Source organism: Sphaerodactylus townsendi, linkage group LG04, assembly GCF_021028975.2.
Source record: "Sphaerodactylus townsendi isolate TG3544 linkage group LG04, MPM_Stown_v2.3, whole genome shotgun sequence".
Lineage (NCBI taxonomy): Eukaryota > Metazoa > Chordata > Lepidosauria > Squamata > Sphaerodactylidae > Sphaerodactylus > Sphaerodactylus townsendi.
The window spans coordinates 33267970-33293010 of NC_059428.1; the positions used below are offsets into that span (position 1 = coordinate 33267970).

At 39.2% G+C, this 25041-nt stretch overlaps 1 protein-coding gene across 1 annotated transcript in view; it reads left to right on the top strand.

The window, feature by feature from the left end:
* The window catches only part of PDS5B (PDS5 cohesin associated factor B), an 86557-nt gene extending 61898 nt beyond the window's left edge, over positions 1-24659 (top strand). Inside the window, exons 18-35 of the mRNA XM_048492897.1 lie at positions 410-515; positions 1738-1898; positions 3614-3737; positions 3991-4149; positions 5671-5739; positions 7150-7286; positions 7754-7877; positions 8066-8270; positions 10307-10421; positions 10662-10794; positions 11875-11994; positions 12907-12969; positions 15096-15241; positions 18889-18988; positions 20244-20692; positions 20779-20880; positions 21346-21484; positions 22100-24659. Of these exons, the coding sequence (XP_048348854.1) occupies positions 410-515; positions 1738-1898; positions 3614-3737; positions 3991-4149; positions 5671-5739; positions 7150-7286; positions 7754-7877; positions 8066-8270; positions 10307-10421; positions 10662-10794; positions 11875-11994; positions 12907-12969; positions 15096-15241; positions 18889-18988; positions 20244-20692; positions 20779-20880; positions 21346-21484; positions 22100-22135 (2488 nt within the window). The 3' untranslated portion in view covers positions 22136-24659. The remainder of the gene's footprint in view (positions 1-409; positions 516-1737; positions 1899-3613; positions 3738-3990; positions 4150-5670; positions 5740-7149; positions 7287-7753; positions 7878-8065; positions 8271-10306; positions 10422-10661; positions 10795-11874; positions 11995-12906; positions 12970-15095; positions 15242-18888; positions 18989-20243; positions 20693-20778; positions 20881-21345; positions 21485-22099) is intronic.
* Positions 24660-25041: the final 382 nt, after the last annotated feature.

Consider the following 25041-nt stretch of genomic DNA (forward strand, 5'->3'; position numbering starts at 1 on the left):
TTGATTATTTCAAAGTGAAAAAAAGGGAAACAAAACATATATTTTAAAATGGTCAGTGAGTAATACAAAATGCACATTGGTCTGAAATCATTTTTAATATTTTTGATCATTAAACGGATTTTACAAATAGTGTTCCCATTTTCAATATTGAAAGTTGTGATTGTGAAAGATGTGAAAGCAGCAGAACATTGTGTAATGATAAGTGGGATCATTTAGATTTTACCACATCTTATTTAGGACTAAACCATTTATTTTTTGTTGGGTTTTTAAAAAGGGTACAAAAATGAATACGTCAAACATATTATAATTGAACCAGAAGGCAAAAATATATGATAGCAGTATGAATAGGATTAATGACACATCTCTTGAGAAATGAATTATCAGCCAGTTACTTGATCTTTCTTTTTAGCGCCCTTATTAAACAAGTGAACAAATCTATAGATGGAACAGCAGATGATGAAGATGAAGGTGTGCCCACTGATCAGGCAATAAGGGCAGGTCTTGAATTGCTTAAGGTAATCAATGTTTTTCACTTGGTGTGAAGTACAATTATGATGGGGGGTTTGAATGAAGATGATGGTTATGCCTTGTTTTTGTTACACATTTTGGGGTTATCTGTTAAGACTGAAATGTAATTGTGACACAGGTTAAGTTCTGCCTCTATATGTGTGTTGAGAGGGAGAGGAATGAATGAATGTTGGCAGCATGGAACTGAAGCAGCGTTTGAATCCCATCCCCAATAGTTCTGTGAAAAAGTCTAAATGAGGGTGATTGATAAAGGGATCTGGGCTATCTGTCAGGTGATGTTTGTGTGAGTGAGAGAGAGGACCTGACTTGTGAAAGGGTCGGGACTCTCTCTGTATTTTAAAAGAAGCACAAGAGATGGCAAACTGTGATTACCTGACCTATCTGTATCACTGAAGCTGTGTGATGGAGGTTGCAGAGGGTGGTCAGGTCTGAGTGAGAAAGAGTGGGTCACAGTAATTAAAAAACTTTTAAAAGCTTAATATTTTGAAATAATTTCCAAGTTGAATGAAGTTGAAGTTGCATCACCAACCCAAAAGGAGATGGTTTTCAGCAATATGGCAGAAGTACTACTAATAGTCCATCAATGATGTCATGACTTCGTCTTTCTCATTCAAGCTCCATGGTCTATATTGTGATTTAGATAACTCTGTACTGGGGTAACCTGCTTTGTTTGTAAATGGCAGGAGGCAAATTGGTATCTGTGTTCCCTGGATTTGAAATCTTTAGAACTATAATTCTGAGAAAGTAAATCCAAGACTATCTGAAAAACTCTGCTGTAATCCTAGAAAAGGTTATTTTTAAAAAGGTATTGCTTTGGGCGACTTGGTCTATAGCAGGAAATGGATGAATGACTATTACCTACGCTGGGGCCATATTTTGAGCTACAGCTGCCACACACTCAGAGCACTCTTGGTAATAAATGGAGAGAGTAAGCTACTGGTCTTTGCTCTAATCTGTCTCACATAAATTTCGTATTTTAACTTTACAACACAGAGCCCTTTATTATGATTTGAAATACTGCCATTGATTACAAGCTGTTATTCAGCAGATGATTTTTCTTGCTTTTTCTTTTTTTAGTGGCCACTTTCTAAGGATGATGAAGGATTTACCTGAGCAGTGTATAACAATGTGATGGTTTTGTTTGTGTGGAGTAACATGAGAATCTAGGAAAAAAATATTTTTAAAGGACCTTGTCTCTTACTTTTGCAGGTGCTTTCGTTTACACACCCCATTTCATTCCATTCAGCTGAAACTTTTGAATCCCTCTTGGCATGTTTGAAAATGGAGGATGAAAAGGTGGCTGAAGCCGCGTTGCAAATTTTCAAAAACACAGGAAGCAAAATTGAAGAGGACTTCCCTCACATCAGATCGTGAGTTGAATATATTTATAGTGCTCCACTACATCATTACACTGTGGATGAGATTTCAGAAAAATTAAGCTCAACCTGCTTCTCTTTTTAGTCAGTATAAAAATGCTCCTTGATTTTGATGGGGCAGTATTGAACTGTTGTTTTTAATTAACTTAGGAAGTTAAGAGGGAAAGTTGTGGCAGGGAGCATCTGTCTCCCCTGGCTATTCTGGCAACACTCTTCTCCATTGGTTCTGGTGGGTTTTCCAGGCTGTGTGGCTGGTGGTCTGGTGGATCTTGTTCCTAACGTTTCGCCTGCAGCTGTGGCTGGCATCTTCAGAGGTGTATCATAGAGGGAAGTCTGTTACACACTGTGTCCCAGTACTCTTTTCCATTGTTGCACACTTAGCGGGGGCACGAGAAGCATGTTTTCCTTTCCATCCATCCAGTGTACCTGTTCTGTGAGACCACCAGACATCTGAGTGCAGTGTTCTGCTATGTCCATGAAATCCAGTGTGAGTAGAGATGAATCACTGACCAGATCACAGTTCTGGTTGAAGCTACTGTGTACTTCAAATGAAACCTGGGAATCTAGCTGTAGATCTGGATCTAACAGTAGATCAAGCTGTAGTCTGATCCTTCAGGAAGAGTACAACCCCATCCAGGGGTAGAGGGTGTGTCACATTTATGATCAACACTGCCAAACACCATCTCAGTGACTTGAGCTTTGGTTTATTGGCTCTCATCCAGCCCATTACTGTGGTAAGGACCAGTTTGTGCTTTCACCACTTCACTGGAAAGTAACTCTACAGCAGGGGTAGGGAACCTGCGGCTCTCCAGATGTTCAGGAACTACAATTCCCATCAGCCCCTACCAGCATGGCCAATTGGCCATGCTGACAGAGGCTGATGGGAATTGTAGTTCCTGAACATCTGCAGAGCCGCAGGTTCCCTACCCCTGCTCTACAGTTAGTTACTTATCTCCAAAACTTCAGATAACTTTTTCCAGAAGTTCATGTAGGTTTTCCACCATGTGAGGGAACAAATTGAACCACATAGATCCCAGTGGCATAACTGGCAAAAGGCCAACAAAACTTCCCGAGCTGTACCTTATAGGCTTTATTAACCAGGTAGGAGCAGAACTAGCCAAACAATCAGGATGGAACCGATAGTTGATGGTATCCAAACCTCCCAGGAGTACATCTGAGAGGGGTTCTCCCATTATTTTCACAGCAACAGTAATTTACTAGGATTACCAAGGCGATAGTCTCGAGGCCTGCATAGCTAGGGCTTTATAGTTTTCAGTGGTCACAGAAATGCTCCGTAAGCATAAAAGCCTGAAGTTAAAAACTTTTTCAAAGGCAGGTTAATTTTAATACTGACAAAGAAATGTTCTTTGTGCTTGTGGGATTGACACCCAAGGCTGAAATATGGCCAAGGGAGTGCCTGGTGTTTGGAACTGCAATCCCAATCTTTTGCAGTGTTTCTATGACTATGTCTTATTAGAAGAAATACGAAGCAATGTGGTTGTATGGGTTTGAGAAGGTTTGTTTTTTGGCAGTCTGGGCTGTTGTACTGAATGCTATTGTTCAGGAAAGAGCCTGTTTCAAAGAACAGTTAGCCTTGGCTTTCGCCCTCATTTCAAGAGGTTGTTCTAAAGTAGATGTAATAAATGTAACTGTTAAAATCCTTGTTTGACAGTGTGTGATTCTCTTTAAAATTACCTTCTTGCTTCCAGAGCCCTTCTTCCAGTTTTGCATCACAAAGCTAAAAAAGGACCTCCACGTCAGGCCAAGTATGCCATTCACTGCATCCATGCAATATTTTCCAGCAAAGAAACCCAATTTGCACAAGTATTTGAGGTACAATTATTTTTTTTAAAAAACACCCTAAACTGAATACTGCATATACCGAATCCCTCAATGAAAGGTACCCAAAAATACTATAATCAGGAGGCATGTTAAAATGCAGTTGTGAAGAATATCTAAACCCTTATAGTAGAGTTCATTAGTAGGTTTGAAAAACTGGATGTTTAAAAATTTGTTGCAGTTGGTTGCTGGTCAGGTATATTGAACTGAACACTTCCTTTCATTTATGCCTCTGCTCCTGTTTCAGCCATTACATAAGAGTCTTGATCCGAGCAACCTTGAGCATCTGATTACTCCTCTGGTTTCCATCGGTCACATAGCCTTATTGGCACCTGATCAATTTGCAGCTCCATTGAAGTCCTTGGTAGCCACTTTTATTGTTAAAGATTTGCTAATGAGTGACAGGGTAAGTGTGTTTCATTTTTATTTTATTTTTTCTGGTAGGGTGTTTGGTAACAGGGAAAAAGTTGCAGTAAAAATATTGTTTGATATTAATTCTTAGTTATTTGCATGTGACTGTAGAAGAGGCTGCTGCTGTCAGATTGTCTAAAACAAGTCTGTATGAATCATTGACAAAACTTAAACCCACAAAAAAATCACACCAGGCCAAAAAGAGATGTACAAGCTAATTCACATTAAAAGATTGCCCTGGATATCTTCTCTCCTACAGCCTTGCAAAAGAAAATTAAACAGACCTGACCAAATCTTGTGGGCATTAGAGCGCTCATATGTTTTACATTCATACTGTGATCCATTTTTTGAAAACCAATTCACACAGTGTCCTCTTGACAAGTAATTGTGTGTAGAACCAATCTGCTGCAGCAGCAGCTATTTGCTGGATGAAATGTAATTAGCCTTTTAAAAATTAAACCTTAGAAAGTGTTCCTAGGAGCTTATTATTCATTTCATGATTCAGAAAGAAAATCCAGATGCAAATAACCTTCATTTCTGCTTTGATTTTCACAGAGCATACAAATAACACTCCCCACTAAATCAGATGTGCATGTTTTCAAATTAGCAGATCTGTAGTATATTTGGTAAAGGTTAATGAAAGAAAGATATCCATTTAGATCACGGTATTTGACTGGATTTTGTTAAGCAGCAACAGTGGTTGCATTTGCTGTATCTGGACCGAAATCTCTGCCCTGAGTTCCAGAAGTGTGTTCACGTTTTGCTTGTATTTGAAGGATATAATGGGTTGGATCCAGACTAAATGGGCAGTTCCACTGATTTCCCCCCTTCCCACTGCAGACCCCCTCATGCCCTTCCTGGAGTTCCACAATCCCACAAGAGCTGCATTTTATGGAGATTGCTGGGCTGCAGTAGGAGGGAGGACAGATCCATTATACTGATGGAAAATTTACAGTGCAATCCAGAGGGAGGGGGCCAAATCCCCCTCTGGAGGTTATGCGGGTTTATGCCAACGAATTTACCACTCCAGTGCACTTAACGTCAATGGAGGGACAGACCCACCAGCCCCCTGCCACAGTGGGGCCTTGGGATGCCCAGCAGTGGTGCACAGCTCTCTTCTGGCACACCTGCACTACCCAGAGCTAGGCCAGCATCCTGGGACCTTCTGGAGGTGGGACGACCTTAGTCTTCAGAACCCTCTTGGCCTGCATATGCCGAGTGTTGTTGGCGGAAATATGCTGTGATTTTAGTGGCATATCTCTGTTCCACCCTGTGGTGGGGGGGGTCGGTAGGATTTAGTTTTTTCACCTTTTGGGGCTTCCTGCTCCACGAGAAAGACCTTTGGAGTGGGTGGAGGGGCACTGAAGTGGCACTGTCCCTAGCCACTTGACATATCTCGATTGAGCTGTTAGTCTGGATATAGCCCAGTGTGCTTAAAAGACTGTGTAAAGGAGTGATAATCATTTCATTGAAGATTGCATTAGATATTGAGAGAATACTTTTAATTTTTGTTCAGATGCCAGGAAAAAAGACAACTAAACTTTGGGTGCCAGATGAAGAAGTTTCCCCTGAGACGCTTGTCAAGGTGAATTGCTTAAAGAAAAGTATAGTTGGGTAATCTCAACTATAAGCGTATTTTTACCTGTCTTAAAAAGCTGTTGTTTGCTTTAATTCTCATTCATTCCTTGCAATTGTGTGGCTTTCCTAAAGCAGCTTGTACTTTTGAAATGATAATAGGAACATTGTGATATTATTTTAGAAATATCTACAGTGGTACCTCGGTTTTCGTCGAGAATTCATCCGAAAGAAATCGATGAAAACCAAAATCGACGAAAACCAAGGCACCATTTCCCATAAGAATCAATGTAAATCCAATTAATCTGCTCTAAGCTCTCCAAAAAGTGCCTCAAATGGATTAATTGACTTCCTCAAACCCCAGCCGGTTTCGGTTTTCGTGGACTTTTCGTTGGTTTTGGTTTTCGTGGACTTTTTCTGGGCAAATTTTTTCTGTGTTTGAGGACGAAAACCGAGGCAATCGACAAAAACTGAGACAAATTTTGCCCAGAAAAAGTCGACAAAAACCAAAATCGACGAAAACTAAAGTCAACGATAACCGAGGTGCCACTGTGTATAGAACATTGAAGTGGTGTTTAGTAGTGGTTAGAGTGTTGAGCCTAGAAGCTGGATTCAGATCTCTTCTCTGCTGCAAAGATGTAGATGATCTTCATACTCAGCCTAACCATTGTGGATGAATTTGGGGTGGGGGGAGCACAGCCTTGGAAGAGGGGCAGGATAAAAATGGATGAGTAAGGTAGCATGCTGTTCATAACTGTTTTGTGGCTTCTTTTTAATATTCACTTTAAGCAATAATGTGATTGCATGCACTTTTATTATCAAAATTCTGAAGTACTTAAAATATTCCGTGCTGCTCAGTTTCACAGCTGCTTTGTAAACAAATCTGTTCAACGGAGACCAGTTGTACATATTTTTAGAAGTAAATATCTGATGATGAGGGGGAGGGAGGAGTGTACGCATGTGTGTAAACACACACTCAAATCCTGATAATAGTTGAGCAGTCTTGGTATAGTTAACTACAAAAATAGAGGTCTGTCCCTATTCCTTGGGGAACTTCTTAAAGTATTCATTAATTTCTTTTTGGCCAGTCTAAGTATTTAAAAGATTGGGTTCTCTCCCTCAATGGAGATGACACACTGAGATGCATATAGATCTTCAGAGCTTTCTTTAGTCCTGTGTGCTTGTATCATGTCAAAAATACCACAATACTCTCAGTATTATTAATCTGTACTTGTCCTCCATTTACTAATATTCTGGCTGGATAAGTTTGGCTGTAGTTAACAAGATTAACGGAATGTTCTGGGCTCCATTTTTGACCACTCGTTAATATGCACGGGTTACGAATTAGATTACTGAAGTTAGTTCTTCAGCCTAATATGTATGATATTATTTGTTTTTATTATATTCATATTTATTTCAGATTCAGGCCATCAAGATGATGGTTCGATGGTTGCTAGGAATGAAGAACAACCACAGTAAATCGGGAACCTCCACCCTGAGGTTGTTAACAACAATATTACACAGTGATGGAGACCTGACAGAACAGGGAAAAATTAGGTACATAAATTGTAGACGTTTTGTACAACTCTTTGAGCTTTGTTGAAGGTATGTTCTATTCTTATCTGGAGATATGCATACAGAATAGCCAATAAGGACAAAGTTTGAAGGGAGAAGAGTCCTTTGTCTTTGCCAAACAGGTGCCTGGAATTATGGAAGCTGACCACTAACCCCTCTAGTAGTCTGCAAGTCTGGTTCCCAAACCAGTGCTTTGAATTACAAATGCAGATTAGAGAGTCAGATATATAAATGCAGCCCTAGCTTTCATGGCTGATGGCCTGCCGCTTCATCATTTTCTTTAAGAAAATGGTAGGAAATTTTAATCATAATGTTTAGATAGAGAAGCCATTGTGATCCAAGGATGACATAGTTTGTATTATTTCTGTGTGTATTGGTGTAGACAGAGAGCTGTTGCACAGCATAGTCCATCATAATTAGTTCACAAATCTCTGCTTTTTCCCCCCCAGCAAACCAGATATGTCTCGCCTGAGGTTGGCTGCTGCTAGCGCTATTGTGAAGCTGGCACAGGAGCCTTGTTACCATGAAATCATCACGTTAGAACAATACCAACTGTGTGCATTAGCGATTAATGTAAGGAAACTAAAGGAGTGACATATGGGAGGGAGGTGGGAAATTAGTGGCTTTGCATGCTAATTATGCATAATTCACACCTTTGTATCAGCTAACGTAGGTGTGTTTGAAATATATTTGTGGCTACATTTTCAGAAGTAGGTGGTGCATTAATTGGGATCGCTAAAATGCCCTTTCCTTTCCTCCAGGATGAGTGTTACCAGGTTAGACAAGCATTTGCTCAGAAACTTCACAAGGGCTTATCGAGGCTCCGGCTACCACTGGAGTACATGGCCATTTGTGCACTGTGTGCAAAGGATCCTGTCAAAGAGAGAAGAGCTCATGCGAGGCAGTGCCTGGTGAAAAACATAAATGTAAGAAGGGAATATCTGAAACAACATGCGGCCGTCAGCGGTAAGGAACGAACAAAGAACGGCCAAAGTTTTTTTTGTTAGGGATTCAATTGTTTTGCTATCTCAGTACCCTGTGCTCTCCAAAAAGATACACACACGTGTGTGTGTGTGTGTATTTTGGCATTTCCACTATTCTGTCTTTGTCCTTCACACCTTCCACCTTGCAACTCAAAAAGGGATAGTAAAGTTAAAAACATCTGTTGCATTCATTCATTTTAGCAAAATGGTTTGGGAACTGCTGGAAGTTACATCCTGTGTTCTGGATGTTGTTCCTCTCAATCCCAAATACGTGGGAGCAGACTTGGGTCAGTGAATGGAGTATTACCTGTTTTCAGAGGCTGATTTCTTTTCCTCATTTGTAGCAGGCCTGATCCCTCACTTGGGATCTGAGTTTGGCAATCCCTCTGGTAAAGTCCTGCTTTCAGGTCTCTTTCCTATCCCCTGCCTACTTGCCCTGTTTCACACTTCCTTTCTTCGTGGGCTAAACAGCTCCTCAGCCATTGCCTAAAGTTGAAGATTGATTGGTGACTTTCAGAGACTTAAGGAGTTGGAAACTATGGATGGAGGGGCCACTATTTGAAAGGACAAATAGGGAGAGAAAAATCTGAATGGTGTAAATGTAAGGCTTTGATTGACCACTGGGGAATAGGTGGCTGCTTTTGGAGAAACCCTCATTAGTCCCTCATTCCAAATTTCCTTTATCCCTCTACCATTCAGTTCTTTGGCTCTGTCCATGTGTTTTCTATGGAGCAAAAACAGATGGCCAATCTGTCAGAAGAAAATTAATAGGTTAATTAAAATAATATCTTAAATTAGACCCAGTCAGTGATCACAAATAATTACATTATCTTTTGCTTTACGTAGAATTCCTCCTTGGGGTGTTGATGGGGGTTTTTTACAAGTAGGAAATAAGATTTTGTACAAGGCATAATGTTAATCTCTCCTTATTCTTGTCTGTGGGTTATTTCAGTTTTAGGGTAGAAATTGAGAAATATCTTGCAAAGGTTATAATCTTGCAAGATTGAAAGCTGATTTCTAAAGGGGGAAGGGGAGAAATAACGCATATACTATGCACTTGTAGAGTTCAGAGATTTTGTCTGGTTTCGCCTAAGAGAGCTTAGTTTTCATGAAGCTTACCTCTCAAGGAAGGCCTGTGTAAGAATCTAACTTTTCCAGGTGTCTTAATAGATACATAGAATACTCATCCTAGAAGTTGAGGGAGGATATACTCCAAAGGGGCCACTACTCATTCAGCAGAAAAGCTTTTCTTCTCCAGGTTTGTGTGTGTTTGAGGAAGCACATGTAAGGCAGCTGTTTATTTAACTATTTCAGCCCTGCCTTTCTACTCAAAAAGCCTTTAAGGTGGCCAATATGTGCAGTGAAAACAAAAGTGGCAATAAAGTGACTAAAAATGACCAGAGCAGCCAAAGCTATCAAGACAACCAGCAAGAGCTGTGAGGAATTAAAAACATCTTCAGTATTTCTGAAGAAGGAATACTGAATATAGTGTATTCATAGCAAAATTGTATTGTACTCTGCCAGAGCCCTCCGGGGGGTGGACAGTATAGGAAGGTGAGTGAGTGAGTGAGTTTGTTTCTAGGCCAAGTCACCACTCATCTAAGCCTATCTTTCTCTTAACCAACATCATTGGGTAGGGGTATGACAGAGAGTGGTGCTAATATATTTTGCATGCTGTTGGTGATTGGCCTGAATCCTAGCATACAGATTATACTAATTTTGTATATCCCAAACATAGTGTCCACTTGGGGAGGAAAGAGATTTTTTAAAAATCTGTGCATCCTTATATTGGTGAGGGAGGGATGGAATTGTCTGCCTTCACTTTCTGAATTCTGCACTGAATCTGAGATGCATAAAATTAGACAGTTGCCTTGTCTTCAGTATTTCTTTTGTTTTGTTGTATAGATTTAATGTGTTAGAGATCTTTTTGGTGTATGTGAAATTTCTAAATTCTTGAATGTTATATGATAAAGGTACTTATATAATGCTATTCTGATTTTCTTAACTGTACACTTTCAGAGAAACTTTTGTCACTTTTACCGGAGTATGTTGTTCCATATACTATTCACCTGCTGGCACACGATCCAGATTACGTCAAAATCCAAGATATTGATCAACTGAAAGACATTAAAGAGTAAGACTTTTTCCCAACGATTTTGCACCATCCACAGTGCTTATTTGTTAGTCTGTACTAACAGTCTGGCTGCCCTGAATTGTTTAGATGAACTAAGGAAATTGTTTCCCAAAACCAATATTTGTTTGCACAATCAACACATATAGAAACTGAAAATAATTATGAAGTAAGGAACTTCTGCAGACTGTGTTGTTGGGTTTTCTGACAGCTTTTGTTTTTAACATAGAATCATTCTTCTAGGTGTCTTTGGTTCATATTGGAAATATTGATTGCTAAAAATGAAAATAACAGTCATGCCTTTATCAGAAAAATGGTGGAAAACATTAAGCAGACAAAAGATGCTCAAGGGCCTGATGATCCCAAAATGAATGAGGTGAGTTGAAATCAAAATATTTGGACACCACAGATAGTTTTAAAATCTCTTATTCACAGGTGAACTTCTAATCTTAAATGACCAGCTGTGAGACTGTATAAATTTCCTGCTTTAATGCTTCAATTGGCATGTGTGTAACCATCTCATGTTTTTCTAAGGCTGACTTTCTTGGTTGCCCCTTCAGCTGCAGTCCACTAATCTCCCCTGAATGTTGTTCCTGAGGTTTAGTATTTTCAACGTTTGGAGGACTATAGCCGCTTTAAAACTGTCAATACAGGCATGGGCTAAATGTGACAATTCAAATTTGGACACTGAAATGTAAAAATCACAACTGTGTATCAATATATTTATTGTATTTATTTGTATCTATTATAAGTTAAGCAACTGGTTATATACATTGCACTTGAGGTGATAGTTTCAGGGTCTATAAAGTTACTTGTATATATTGTTATCATATCTTGATAATACAGCCAGTAGCAGCTTACTTTGCAACATTTCTTTCTTTTGGTCTCCTTACTGCATAATTTATGTTGCATACGTATGCTTTCTTATTCCGTTCCTGGGGTTTAGCCAACCTTCAGGAATAGCGCAGGGGACAAAGATAAGTGTCAACAGAAGAAGGAGAATAATCAGCAGCCCCCACTTCTACATGTGGAAGGGCCTTTGTGTTGGAATAACTGCACAGCTGGATACATTCTAGGTTTCTGTGTGAGGGGTGTTGATATGCTGTATCCAATGAAATTCTTCGTATGTAGTTCTTGAATGAAAGTGAGCCGTCGGAGCCTTTGACTCTCTAAATGCAGCAAGATCCAAGACTCACTGAGGAGAACAACAGGTTTTTACAGAATCAGTCAAATTTGTCAGATCAATGTAAACTGGACTAATATTCTCTGTTCAGGACATCTCTCTAGAGTGCCCTTTGACAGCATCACATAATTTGTGAACTGTGAGTAAAGGCCCATTGTATTTAGTGTCATGGTAGAACTTTAGCTCTGTATGAAAAGTGGGAGCTCCAAATGACCCTTCCAGTTTGACTTTTTCAATGTTATGACTTGATTTATCTTTGTCTCTGTTTTGCAGAAACTGTACACAGTGTGTGACATAGCAATGAACATCATCATGTCAAAGAGCACAACATACAGTTTAGAATCTCCCAAAGACCCTGTACTTCCAGCTCGATATTTCACTCAACCTGATAAGGTATTGTTCATCCTGTAGATTAAGGTCTTCCCTCATTAAATTGTGTTTTACTTGAAACGGGGGAAAAGCTAGAACACTTTTAGAATAACCATTAAATTTGCAACATTCCACAGGATGTTCATGTTAATCTGTGACTTCATGTAAAAGTTGAATCCAGTGGAAATTTCTGCTAACCTCAGTGGAACACAGCTTTCTGATCTCATACTCCTGCCTCAAATGTTTGCTGCAGTGCTGCTCCAGTAGACAGTGGGCTTTAAAGAATAGCGTGAGGGGCAAATCAGCAAAAACCACATCTCCTTTCATTAGTAGACTACTGAATCCAGTCCAGAATATCTTAAAGTCTAACAATTTCATTGTGACTTACACTACAGTAAGCTCTATAAACCATAATACTTTCTAGTCCATGTGAACTTAAAACCACTCTAAATTTCAGAGGGAAGATCTTGTAGTTCGGGGCAGCACAAATAAAAATAGAACTCTTGTGGTGTCTTTAGTGTATAAATTATACTATAGATTGTAAAGAGCGTTTTCTGTTAATTTTTTCCCCTTTTTCTCAAATTCTGATAGTATGCCAAAAATCTGTTTTGATATTCCTGGCATTCACCAAGTATTTTGAGAAAGTGTGGCTTTTGCCCAATCCAATCAGCCATTGGATATTTGATTGTACAGATTTTTAAAAAACATTCTTTGGCAATAGCTGCCAACATTACCACACAAAAATCTTTACTGTGTGAATGAAGGTAAGCTAGAGCAGGCATTCTGTAACTGGCTCCGTTTCCTGCAGCAGCTTATTATGTGGCAGCCATTCTGCGACTGTGGCAGAACTCCACATGGTCCAAAAGTTTGGAAACTCCTGGCCTAAACTATGATTCAAATATTTCTTGTAATGGATTTCCTTTTTTTTCCATGCAGAATTTCAGCAATACCAAAAATTACCTGCCTCCAGAAATGAAGTCATTTTTCACTCCTGGAAAAGTAAGTTTTTATTTTTGTTTATGTAGCAGCAATGTTGGAAATATGATCGCTAAAAATAACATATTGCTTTTTTCTACAGAAAATGTTCCATTTTGTTGTTAAAGGTATTGTTACCCAGGATGGAGACACAGTCTCTCAATAATGTGGGGGGAATTAGCTCAGAGCAGACAGCTTATTAATATTGCAAGAGGCTGGGTTGGGAATCTTTAATACCAATGTATACAAAGATCAGCTCTTGGAAGAAAATCCACAGAGAGGAATATAATGCAGATTTGACAATCTTTATTGTAGGGATAAGATGTTCACAAGCACTTGATTCACACACACACACACACACACACACACACACACACACACACACACACACACACACACACACACACACACACACACACACACACACACACACACAGTTCCTAGGGTTGGAAAATGGGTTTGGAATAGAAAGGGGCATATACTGTATATATATGGATAATACGACATGATCGCGACGTGAAGAAGATCTGGCCAGCATCTGGTTCCGGGGCAACGTGTTGGGCACAGTGACAAAGATGAAAAGGTGTCAGTGGCACTGGGCGATTGGCCCTTTGGAGGGTAGGATATTCATAGGGTGAAGAACCACCTTTGGGGGGTGTCAGGATGGATTGTTAGAGAAACAACAGAGTGCATTGTAAGGTGGTCAGGAGAAGTTAGTTACAGAAGGGAGTATCTGGGTTAATCAGGGGAGGCAATATCATCAGGGGTCCTCTTGTGGCTGGGAACGAGTATCCATTCAGCAGGGCTACTGTGTTGAGGACACCTTCTTCTTCAACGGCGGATTTGAAAATGTGCTGCTGTGGCAAGCAAGCTGAGAGCATGAGAAGAGAAAGAAAGAAAAATTCCTGGAAGTTCCTTGTTGGTAGACCTGGCTATTGCCAGAGTATGGCCTCCGCATCTCTGCAATGCCAACCACACCCTTTAGGCTGACACGTGGGCAAGGATACCTGTGAATAAGCACTCCCCCCGCTATGCCAGGGCAGTATGGTAACAGTATCAGGATGGAAAGTGTAGGTTAAGGAAAGCATCTTACATGGGAAATGTGAGCTTTGTACCATATAAGCATTTGCAAGTATTACTAATTCAGTAGCTAATGAGTACGGGAACCAAGATGAAGCTGACGGTAACATCACTCTGGCAAGTGATCAGCAAAACTTGTGTGAGAGTCTTTCTAGGCAGGCATACTAATGCTTTGTAGGTATATGAACTAATCTAGCATAGTGGCTAGGCGCTAGGATAATGAGATCAAGCTTCTGCCCAAACTCTCTATGACTTTAGGAGAGCTATTTTCATCCACATCTCCTTCCCACCCAAATCTATAATGTAGGGTTACTGTTACTGGCATGCCCGATGGGGCTGTTGTAAGAATTACTGAGAGTGTATATGAAGTGGTGTGAATGGTGAAAGCGCGACATAAATGCTGAGTGTCATCATGGGAGCTAATAGGAATCCTTGCACAAACTTGTAATGTACTCACATCTCACGTGAAGCCTTAGAATGAGCCATACTCAAGGTAACGCTTTGAAACAGTTACGTTGTGGTTTGCATGGTAACAGTAACTGTAAAAAGGGAAGTTCAGGATGAAAACTGCGATTTGAACTTGACCATATTCCTTCTGGAGACTAAGAAAAAACATTGACAGCTGCCTTCGGTAAAGTTGGCATGCTGTGTTGTTTCTTCACAGTCAGCAGTGAAAGTCTGTGCCATCTATCTGTTATACAACCGTATTCATGTTCTCGTAATCTGCCGGAGAATGAGAATATTTATGTTCTGCTACAGTTATAGCCTTTGTATGTTGGTAATTAATTTAAAATCGAAATATGTTTCTAGATGAAATAGCTATGATTTTGTTTACTGGTTGGACTACTGTTCGAAGCTGAGGAAATGGAAAACATTCTGGAACCTTTGTGGGGGAAAGAATACACTTTGTCATGTGTTTAATTTTGACATTCAAACTTGTACATACTGAAGTATGAATGCAGAATCATAAATGTGTGCATACCACATTTGGTTTGTTAATTGAGGAGTGCAACCATTGTATTACGTTTATATGTTAAAATGGAGGCTTCCTTGTTCATTTTAAATTTCAGCCCAAAGCGGCCAATGTTCTTGGAGCAGTTAATAAGCCTCTTTCATCAGCTGGCAAACAATCTCAGTCTAAATCATCACGAATGGAAACTGTAAGCAACGCCAGCAGCAATTCAAATCCAAGCTCACCTGGAAGAATCAAAGGGAGGTGGGTATGAAGCAAAATAATTAGTCATGTCCAGTAGTTGAAGCTTCAATAGGCATGTAATAAGCACATGAGAGAGGTTTGTTATCTCATTGTGTTATTTAGTCCAGATAAGTGGTGTGCTGTTATTTCTTCTAGAGAAACAGCTTTCTTTGCATTTGATGTAGACAAGGTTAAATTGTAGTAAACTGACAAAGGGCATGGTAACCATTAGCATCTGGAACAGTTATATAATAAATTGCTGTCATTATTGTCTATTGCTGAATGTGATCTGTTGGGGATGTTTGACGAGGGGACATTTGTTTCATTTTCTATTGTTTTGGTTTTGGCATTTGTTTTCATGGTCTTTAGTTGTCGTAGTTGTTAAATGAAACGGATAAACCAAAACTGCTGTTACTGATGCCATTTGGTTCATGGGTAACTTTTATCTCTTGCATGTCTCTCTCTCTCTCTTTCCTTTGAGGAGCCAGCCATTATCATCAATACATCTTCAGCATTTTTGCCAACTGTGATAGAGTTCAAATTACAGTTTTCAGAGTCTGTTTTGAACTATGTTTGAGACTCTGGTTTTGAGTCAACTGTAGTTAGTGAAAGCATTGGAGAAGGCAAATGGCTAACGATTGCTAGCTCCAACAGAGAAAGACAGAATTTGAATGAAAGATGGGAAGTATTTATTTTTAAATGCTTTACATTTCCTATCCCTTGCAAAGTAGGATCCAAGATGAGACCCAGTAATAGTTTATTGCTTCCCCTCCCCCCCCCCGTGATGTTTGAAAGTGCATCTAAATAGTTGCTTTAGTTCTCCTTGAAAGTCAGAATCTTGTAACCCCCTTTACTTTTGACACTATCTTTTCTTCCAAATGGGAGCCAAAGCATAGAATAGCATGCATTATTCTTTAAAAGAGCTAGATTCAAGTCCAGTAGCCCTTTAAAGACCCACAAGACTTTCAGGATATGGGTTTTTATCTCCTTTTCTGAATGAGTAGTATTACCACTCGTCTTAACAACTAGTAATTGTTCTTTTATCAGTTTCTTTTCTCACACAATGTGCCAAAAGTCTCCCTGGTTTATTTGCATGTTCAAATGTATTTTGCTTCAAAAATTTTAGTTTCTTTTGCATTTCTTCTGTTTCAAGTTAAGTCTAATTGATTCCATAACATCATTATTTCATTCTTTTTTGGGGGTGGGTGGGGGGGTTCAAAGTCCTTTTCTGTTGTTCATCTAAGGTCTTCATTCTTTTTAAAATGTCATTTTTGGTTCATCTTGTCTTTCCTCTGTTCAGCATAAATTGCTATTAGCTTTTCTCTCATATATGCTTTATTTATTTCCCAGATGGTTGTATTTGGCATTCCTTTGGTTCTGTTTATTTAAAAAAATTCTTCCAAATCTTCTTTACATTTTTACTTATTTTTGCAGTAACATATTATCTTCTAGTCTCCATTTCCTACTACCTTTGCTCATCAAATGCCATGTTATTTCTATTGAGTTGTGAACCACATACATCTTGGGTTTTATTCATGTATTTTCTAAATTAATCAATAGGGTTTTCAAAATCCAGCACATGCCAATTGTTGAATGCAATTGATGTCTCTTACATTTGGATTTGGATAGACAGCAATCATGTTCAAAAACTGACATGTGCTGGATTTCGAAAACCCTTTAAAGACCAACAGGATGTTCAGGATAAGGACTTTTGAGATCCCAGCCGCCCTTCGCTTCAAGAGCTTTGACTCTTGAAAGCTCTGACCCTGGAAATCTTGTTGTTCTCTAAAGTGAACGTAGCTGCTCTGCTGCAGACCAACAAGGCCACCCTCTTTGAAATAAGGAATTTTAGTAATGTAGTACTTCATTTCTGCACTGATTGCTGGAGTAAGAGAATGCTAATTCAAAGCGGTAAGTGCAGCACTTAGAATTCAGGAAATAGATATGGTTTAATTGTGAATGGCTTTTTTTAGTGAAATAAATGGAAAGCTATCTGGGAAATGGTCAGAAGCAACATCCTGCACTTCACTTCAGACACGGGGGTCATCAGTGCCATATCCCCTCCCCGACACACACACCCAGTGGCGCACCTGACAAATGTGCTTATTTACTTTGACTATTATAAATTAATAACTGGGGACTTAAGAGCGACATTTATTTGCTTATTAAAACATTTTTATGCCATCTTTCCTAATGGTTCAAGGCAGAGACATTTTGGGGGAAATTGTGCCCAGGGGGCAACACCTGCTCCAGGCGCCCCCCCTTGCCTGGCCCCTTGTGCTTCCCCTGCCCGGTGAAGGGGGGGCAGCCTCGCACCTTCTGCTGGCCTAGAGGTGTGGCGGGGGCAGCAGTCTGCTGTAAGCCTGCTGACATTCCCCTCGACTCAAGGGGCGCCCTGCGGGCCCATGGCAGGCTTTGGTGTGTGAGGGGCAGTTTTACACTCACCCCCCCACGTGACCTGTGGGGCTGCGCCCAGGGACAGGGGATACCCCCTGTCCCTCTGGCAGGTACGCCCCTAGCTCAAGGTGGCTTACAATAATAATTAAAAACATTTTCTGTTAAAAACAAAAAGAAAAGAGCAAACCCCAAATATTTCTCCCCTCCTCCCCTTAAAAGATGACTGCCATTCAACTACCCTCAAAAACACTGGCAAACAGGCAGGACTTGCAACATCTTTTGAAGATGTCCAAGGAGCACCCCCCCCCCCCTTCAGTGAGCTCATTCCACAGATCTGCAGGAGAGGTCAAAAGTGTGGTCAGTGTCAAATGGGCCACCCCAAATGGTAGGGAAGCCAACAGATGGTTGCTTGATTACTATACTTGGCACACAGTGACATTCAGAAGGAGATGGCCCTTCAGATATGTGGGTCCCAGATCATGAAGAGCTTTAAAGTTTGTCCTGCGGTCAGATACAAACTGGCAGTCAATGTAGTTGTTTCAAAATGAGCAACATATATTCCTGCAGCTAGCCCCTGACAGTTGTTGGGCTATTGCATTCTGGACCACTTGTATTTTCCCAGTTGTCCTCAGTTGTGCAGCCCACCTAGTGTGTATTGCAGCAATCCAACCATCAGATTACAAAAGCATGGATCAGCATGGCCATATCAACTGAGCATAGGTTATAAGAGAGCGGGTGAAGCAGATGCAGCAGATAGAAGGCTCTCTTGGCTACTGTGTAACTTTGCTTTTCAAACACCATGAGAATCCCTAAGCTCTTAACCTGCTTTGAAAAAGGGCAACATCATTCCATCTCTAGGACAAGTGGATTCAGTCCCTTTAGAATATCAGCCTTCCCAACCTCCTGTCTGGGTTCAGAGCACTGAAGATATTGCCATTCCTTCTGTCTACCCTTGTAATCCTGTACACTAATAGTAGGAAGCCTGGTTTCAACCAACAGGAAAATGAGGTAGCTCTATTTGTAGATGCTACACTTGGCACCTTCCAGGACCAAAACATATGCACTATGTGAAAACAGATATTTTAGCGTATCTGTTATGGGCGGTGATTTATAAAATGAACATGTTACCTGTTAAAATCAATTCTTTACATTTAATGTGTTGCTTGAGATCTTATCTTGAAACTGTTGTTTGTAAGGCATTTCGTTTAAAAAAAAAGAAGTGGCAGAATAGATTGTGAGTCTAATAATTGTAAACGTCTGCATTGTACTAGACTTGATAGCACTGAAATGGACCACAGCGAAAATGAAGACTATACCTTGGGTTCGCCTTTGCCAGGGAAGAAGAATGACAAGAGAGATGATTCTGAAATTGTAAGGATGTTTATTGCTTTGCAGTTTGTTTATTCTATTGTTGTGTTTATCCTATTGTTCAGTTCATATTTTGTGGTATTGCATTTGAAAGCTATCTTGAGACAGAGAAAGGTGGCAGTGAAATTATTTAAAATAATTGTAATGTAAATTAAATGATTTAGCAAAGAACTTCTAATAAAGTATCATCCATGAGGCTGATTTTATATCAGAAGGCAGACTAACCTTCAAGAAGCTTAAATTCTGATCTAAAAAATAAGCAAAACTAATTTCTGATTTTGGGGATAAAATTCCAAAACATACTACCATTTGTTCTCCTACATTAAGGATTCCCAAAGTGGGCAGTACCACCCTCCTGGGGGCAGTGGAAACATCAAGTCGGTGGTGAGGAATTTTGGGGTGGTAGGGGGGTAGCAGAGAACTTAGGGGCAGTAAGGGGGGAGCACGGGGTTTCATGGACCAACTGATGGGAAAAAGTCCTTCTATCCTTGTCATGTGGTGATTGGTGAATTAAAAAAAAGCAGCACTGGGTAGCCCGGCGGTGGGAGGGAGCCAAGGCAAAGAGCCCCATCGCCACTGCTTTGCAAGGACCTACCTACCTACCCACCCACCCACCCACCCACCTACCTACCTACCATATATAAAATCAATATCTATCTATAGCTATCTATAGCTCTCTCTCTATACACACGCACACGCACACACACACACACTGTTTTAAATTTATAGTAGATCTAATACCAAGATAGAGGCGTGGGGGGGGGCATACTAGGGATGTGGCCTGGGAGCTAAGAGGGTGGCAGCCCGAAAAAGTTTGGGAACCACTGTCCTACATCTTTTTTTAAATAACTTTTAAAAATAGCAATAGGAACTCTAGCATAATTTAGTGACTGTGTTTCGGTGTCTTGTTAAGTTAAAGGAACCTGTTAGAGAGATTATCATGGGTTTTTTTAATTGTCATTACATTAAACAATTCACTTCTGTAATGAAATTATCTAGTCATTTGTATATTCCCATAGCTGAGCAACATTGCAAGAAAGTCCAGAACTTTACCTTAAGTATTGACTTCTGTAACACGCTAAGCTTCTGGAAGGTCATATGTAATTCAGTAACTGAAACGTTATCAAATCTCTTTACCCTCAAAAAGTATCATCAGCCCATTCTGGTTAGGAATGGGTCACTTAATTTTCTTTTTCTTTACACAAGTAGAATCTTGACATATTTGATATAAGAAATAATCTTTTTTTCCCATTCTTAGTCAGAGCTGGAAAAGCCCAGAGGCAGAAAGAAAATTATCACAGACCCAGAAGAGAAGTTAGGTATGGATGACCTGAACAAACTGGAACAAGAACCAAAACTCAGGAGTGGTCAGCGAGGGAGGAAAAGAGCTGCAGCTGTTTCAGAGTCTGAGGAGCCTCAGTGGTCAGAGGAAAAAAGGCTGAAGGAAGATGTCCTAGAAAGTGAAGACGAACAGAATAGTCCGCCAAAGAAGGGAAGAAGAGGGCGACCTCCAAAGGCAGCAAGTGGAACCACACAAAAGGAAGAACCGGCAGTGAAGACGCCTAAACGAGGTAGAAAAAAAGCCACACCAGTTAAACCTGTAGAGGAGGAAGAGGAGGGGGAAGAGGAGGAAGAAAGGCAAATTGAAAATATAGAACAAAAGCCAAAAGGTCGGCAGTACAAGACACCAAGGAAAGCACAACAGAGGTGTGTCCTTTTGTTTTGTAAATTCTACTGTAGTTTTCAGCTTGGAAGTTCATTTTAAATGTAACTTGGGTATGCTTTCAAAACAGATCTGAATCATCTGAAATAAGTACAACTGAGTCTAACCAGTCTACACCACAGAAAAGACGAGGGAGACCACCAAAAACACCAACCTCACAGCCAAAGAAAGGGTAAGGCATGAGTTGAATCTGAACATAAGCCTTAATGTAGAATGTATAGATGGCCACTTTTCTAATAAAATGTATGTAATGGAAGGCTGTACTATTAGCTGTTTTCATTAGGGACATTCCAGTGCCTTTTGAACAAATGTTTTATATAATATTTCAAAAATACTGTGATGCAAGAAGCTGTGAAATGATTAAGTGATAAACAGATGCTCTGGAACCAGGTTTCTTAGGAATGGAGCCCCAAGCAGATGGTAAACACTATGCAAGACTAAATAACGGTATGACACCGGTAATTGACAGCAAGTTGACTACTTAGAAAGAATTTGGGAAGTTGGAACATTTTTGAAGAGGAAATGAAAAATGAAAAATTTTGAAGAGGAAATGAAGCACTGCAGGTCCTATGATGGCTACCATCTCTACCTTAAATGTAATGTGTGTAGTGGTTTGATTTGTGGTTTTCTGTTTTAGAAGAACAGCGCGGTCAAAAAAAACTGCAAGTAAAGAAAATGAATCTGGTGAGGAGATGGATGTTTTTCAGAGTATTCCTCCCGTTGAAGATATTTCCCCAGAAGTAGAAATGGAAGAAGAGGAAGTTTCCACAATCAAAGTAAGTATATTTTTATGTCTTCTCTGCCGTTTGTAAACTTTTAGCCTTTAGTCTAATATGACATAGCCTCCCCTCAAATTACGACACTGAAAAAGGACTCACATTTCTCCAATTGTAGCAGAAGTCTGTTTTATCCAAATGGGCATCTGTGTTGATGATGGAATCACATGTGCTGCCATTTTGGGTAATAATAGTTCACATAAAGTTTTTAAAAATATCTCAATCCACATCTAGTCATGCTTCATGTTACCAATTGGTCAGAATATGGATATGCGCCCAGTGGAAAGCAGTGCAGATAGATACTATCCACACAGGAATGCTTCTGTCTTGCATCAACTGAGGGTCTGTGCAATCTGTTGAGTGTATCCCTTTCCAGCCATCTAAAGATGTTGCCATGTTAGGAAGTTAAGGCAATGTAAAACATCCATGTGGAAGCAGCCTGACGCTAGAATAAACAATCTAAGGTGCCATTGGGCTTCATTCTTGTTCTGCGACAGTAGACTAACATGTGGTTTCTGATCCAGAAAATAATAACGTGTGTGGAGCCAGCTTACATGCATTGGTGTCCTTCACTGAATTGAGACCTGTGACTCATGATTTTGCTGTCTTTCACAGGTACGCCGGAGGACATCCAAAAGGGAAAGGCGATGAAGAAGCCACATTATCAGCTTGTGCAAGTGGAAGCTTTGAAGAATGCTCTTAATATACATAAAGCATGAGTGTAAAGGAAGCGATTGGTGCTCCCAGTGGGGTTGCTGAAGAAAGCCAGACAAATCTTTATTTCTTGTCCCTGCTTTTGGAGTTCCTGGCCACGAGCATAAGCCATGCACATGTTAATATCATTAACTGTGGGTTTTTTTGTGATGTGTAATGTGTGCTGGCTATATAGACACATGAACTGAAGAAACCACCTGTAAATAATCCCCCTTTTTAAAATGTTTCTGACTTCTAAAGCGCTTGTATAGCTTTTACTGCGGCTTTAAACCTGACAGTGCCAGACTGTTCGTTAGATTGGTTGATTTCAAAAAAGAGAGAGAGAGAAAAAATTGTTAGAATGGATATTAAGCAATATCTGTCAGTGTTTGTATTTTTATTTTTCTTGGCATTTAACTGTGAAAAAAATAATCAGCTTGGCAAAATAGTGACATTTTCTTTGACACTATTTGTTGGTAATAACAGAAGAGACATGGTCTGTTTTCCTTTATGTATGTAATCCAGTGTTTACTTTTGGCACCCAGCTGTCTCTGGAGATGCCAAATTGTTTTGAATTATGTGGGATTTAAAAAAAATCATCCAGATGCAGATTTGCGAAACAGGATTCGTTATTCACACCTCAGTATTCATACCAGACTATTCTGGGCTTCTCGTGGCATTGAGAATTTCAAAAGGATTTAATATTTTAATTTTTAAAATGTTATTAAATAATGTAATGAATTCTTATCTTATTTTCCTTATTAGTTTTTGTTAATCTACTGTATCAATAAAATTCTGTAATTGAATTTTTTATTAGTCTAGTATTTCAATGTGTATATTCTCTCCTGAACGTTATGTTCACACAGAGCAAATTATTTCCTTCTAATATGAAATCTGATATCTGAACTTGAGCAAAAGTACAGGTTTTATTACCATGTAAAGTTAACCAGAAAGAAAATTTTATTGATGCAGTCTGTCTTTCTAAAGCTGTTCTTCGGAGCCAAGTGTTTTTGTATTTCACAGTGAGTTGCATGTTTATGAGAAAATGTAATGAAATTGCGATGTAATTTTTTAAAAGTTTTATCTGGCTGTAGAATATGCTACATTGCCTTGTGAGAAGAATATTCTACCAAGAGTTTATTGTACTTTTTCTTTTTTGTTCACCAGATTTTTTTATTTTTGTGTGTGTTGCAGGGTTGGGGAGTGGCTTATGAGGTGTTTTCAGTTGTATGACCAGCTTCAGAGTATTCAGTCAGGGTATTCCAAGTCTGTATGGAGCATATGTCCTACTTTAAAATGGTTGAAGTTTGTTTCTTGAATATACCGGCAAAAACAAGGAACAAATAACTTAATGCATTATTCCTGTATGCAGTTTTGCAAACTGTCTTTGAACCAAAATGTATAGGTTTTTATTTATGCTTAGCCAAACACACTTCATAGTTTGCCATTCTGTTTTCTTCTCCTTGCGAGCAGTTAATGTGAGAGAATCAGATTTTAATTTATTAATATTTTATCTCACTGAGTAATGGAACATTGTCATAAAAATAACAAAGGCATCTTTTAAAGGTAAAATATCAAGGGATTGTATACTGAGGAAGGAGTGTGAGAAATTATGGTAGTTTCAGAACATGTTTGCAAGTATATTTTTCAGAGGAAATCAACTTTTTTCTAAGCTTTTTTAATTATATAATTTCTATTGATTTTATTGGTAATTATTCAGCAGCAGCAATAGTTAAGGCCAAACAGTTTGTGTTAATCAAGCTGTACTGCTTAAGAGCTTTTTAAGCTAGTAATTAAGTGGATTTTTTTTAGCTAGTAACTCTTTTAGCTAGTAATTATTCCTCCTTGTCCTATATTTTTATGGTCATAGTTTTGGATAGCAGCTGTCTACAAGGAAAAGTTGGTTGAAATGACTTCACCTAGTTTAACTAGTACAAGTAATGAATGAATCACTTTCAATTTAGCAGTGCAAATTAGAGATTTTATATCCCGTTAAAAGAACTTCAAACAGTATCACATTTTTTTTCATTTACAGAATTGCACTGACAAAGTTTATGGAGTATTTATCTTAAGACCATTTAATACAAACTATGAGATATGGAAACTGCTTGCAGACTATTGAAGATTTGTTTGCATGAACACACTTGGGTTATTATTTCCCCTAATATTGCTGCACATCAGCTAATCATAAAATGTTAATGTAAATTCAATCTAGTTTTGCAGTATAAATGTTTACTTCTTGGATTATCATGTGTAATTGGGCAAACATGTGCAGATTATATGATAATGTTCAAAACGTTTACACTATATTTTCCCCATACAGTTACAATGACTACCTTATGTATTAACACACGGAGATTGGCATACAGTAGCTACAATAAATAATGTATAGAGAGACCATTTGCTAAAATTCAGTTAGCGTGCTCTTCAATTATGTTCAATTTATAGTATATACTGTATAACATTAAACAGTCAAATTGAATTCAGTGTTACACGTTCCAGTATGAAATTCTTATGAGATTACAGTCGGTTTTCTGGCTGTAATCTGCAACCACTAATCCCCTTTCATTCGCTTTCTGCAATGTGATAGAGAAATTAACAGTAATCTGTGTATTTTTTTTAATTGGCTGTAAGAATGACTTAGAAGAAGAAGAAGAGTTTGGATTTATATCCTCCCTTTCTCTCCTGCCAGAGACTCACAAGGGGCTTACAATCTCCTTGCCCTCTCCCCCCCCCCCCACTTAGTGTCTAAAGGCTCATTGTTTTTCCTCATATTTCTTTTTTGCATTCATTTTTAATAGTGCATGTGTATGGGATAATTAAACTTGGTAGAAATGTTTAGATTTCAAATGCTAATTTTTAGG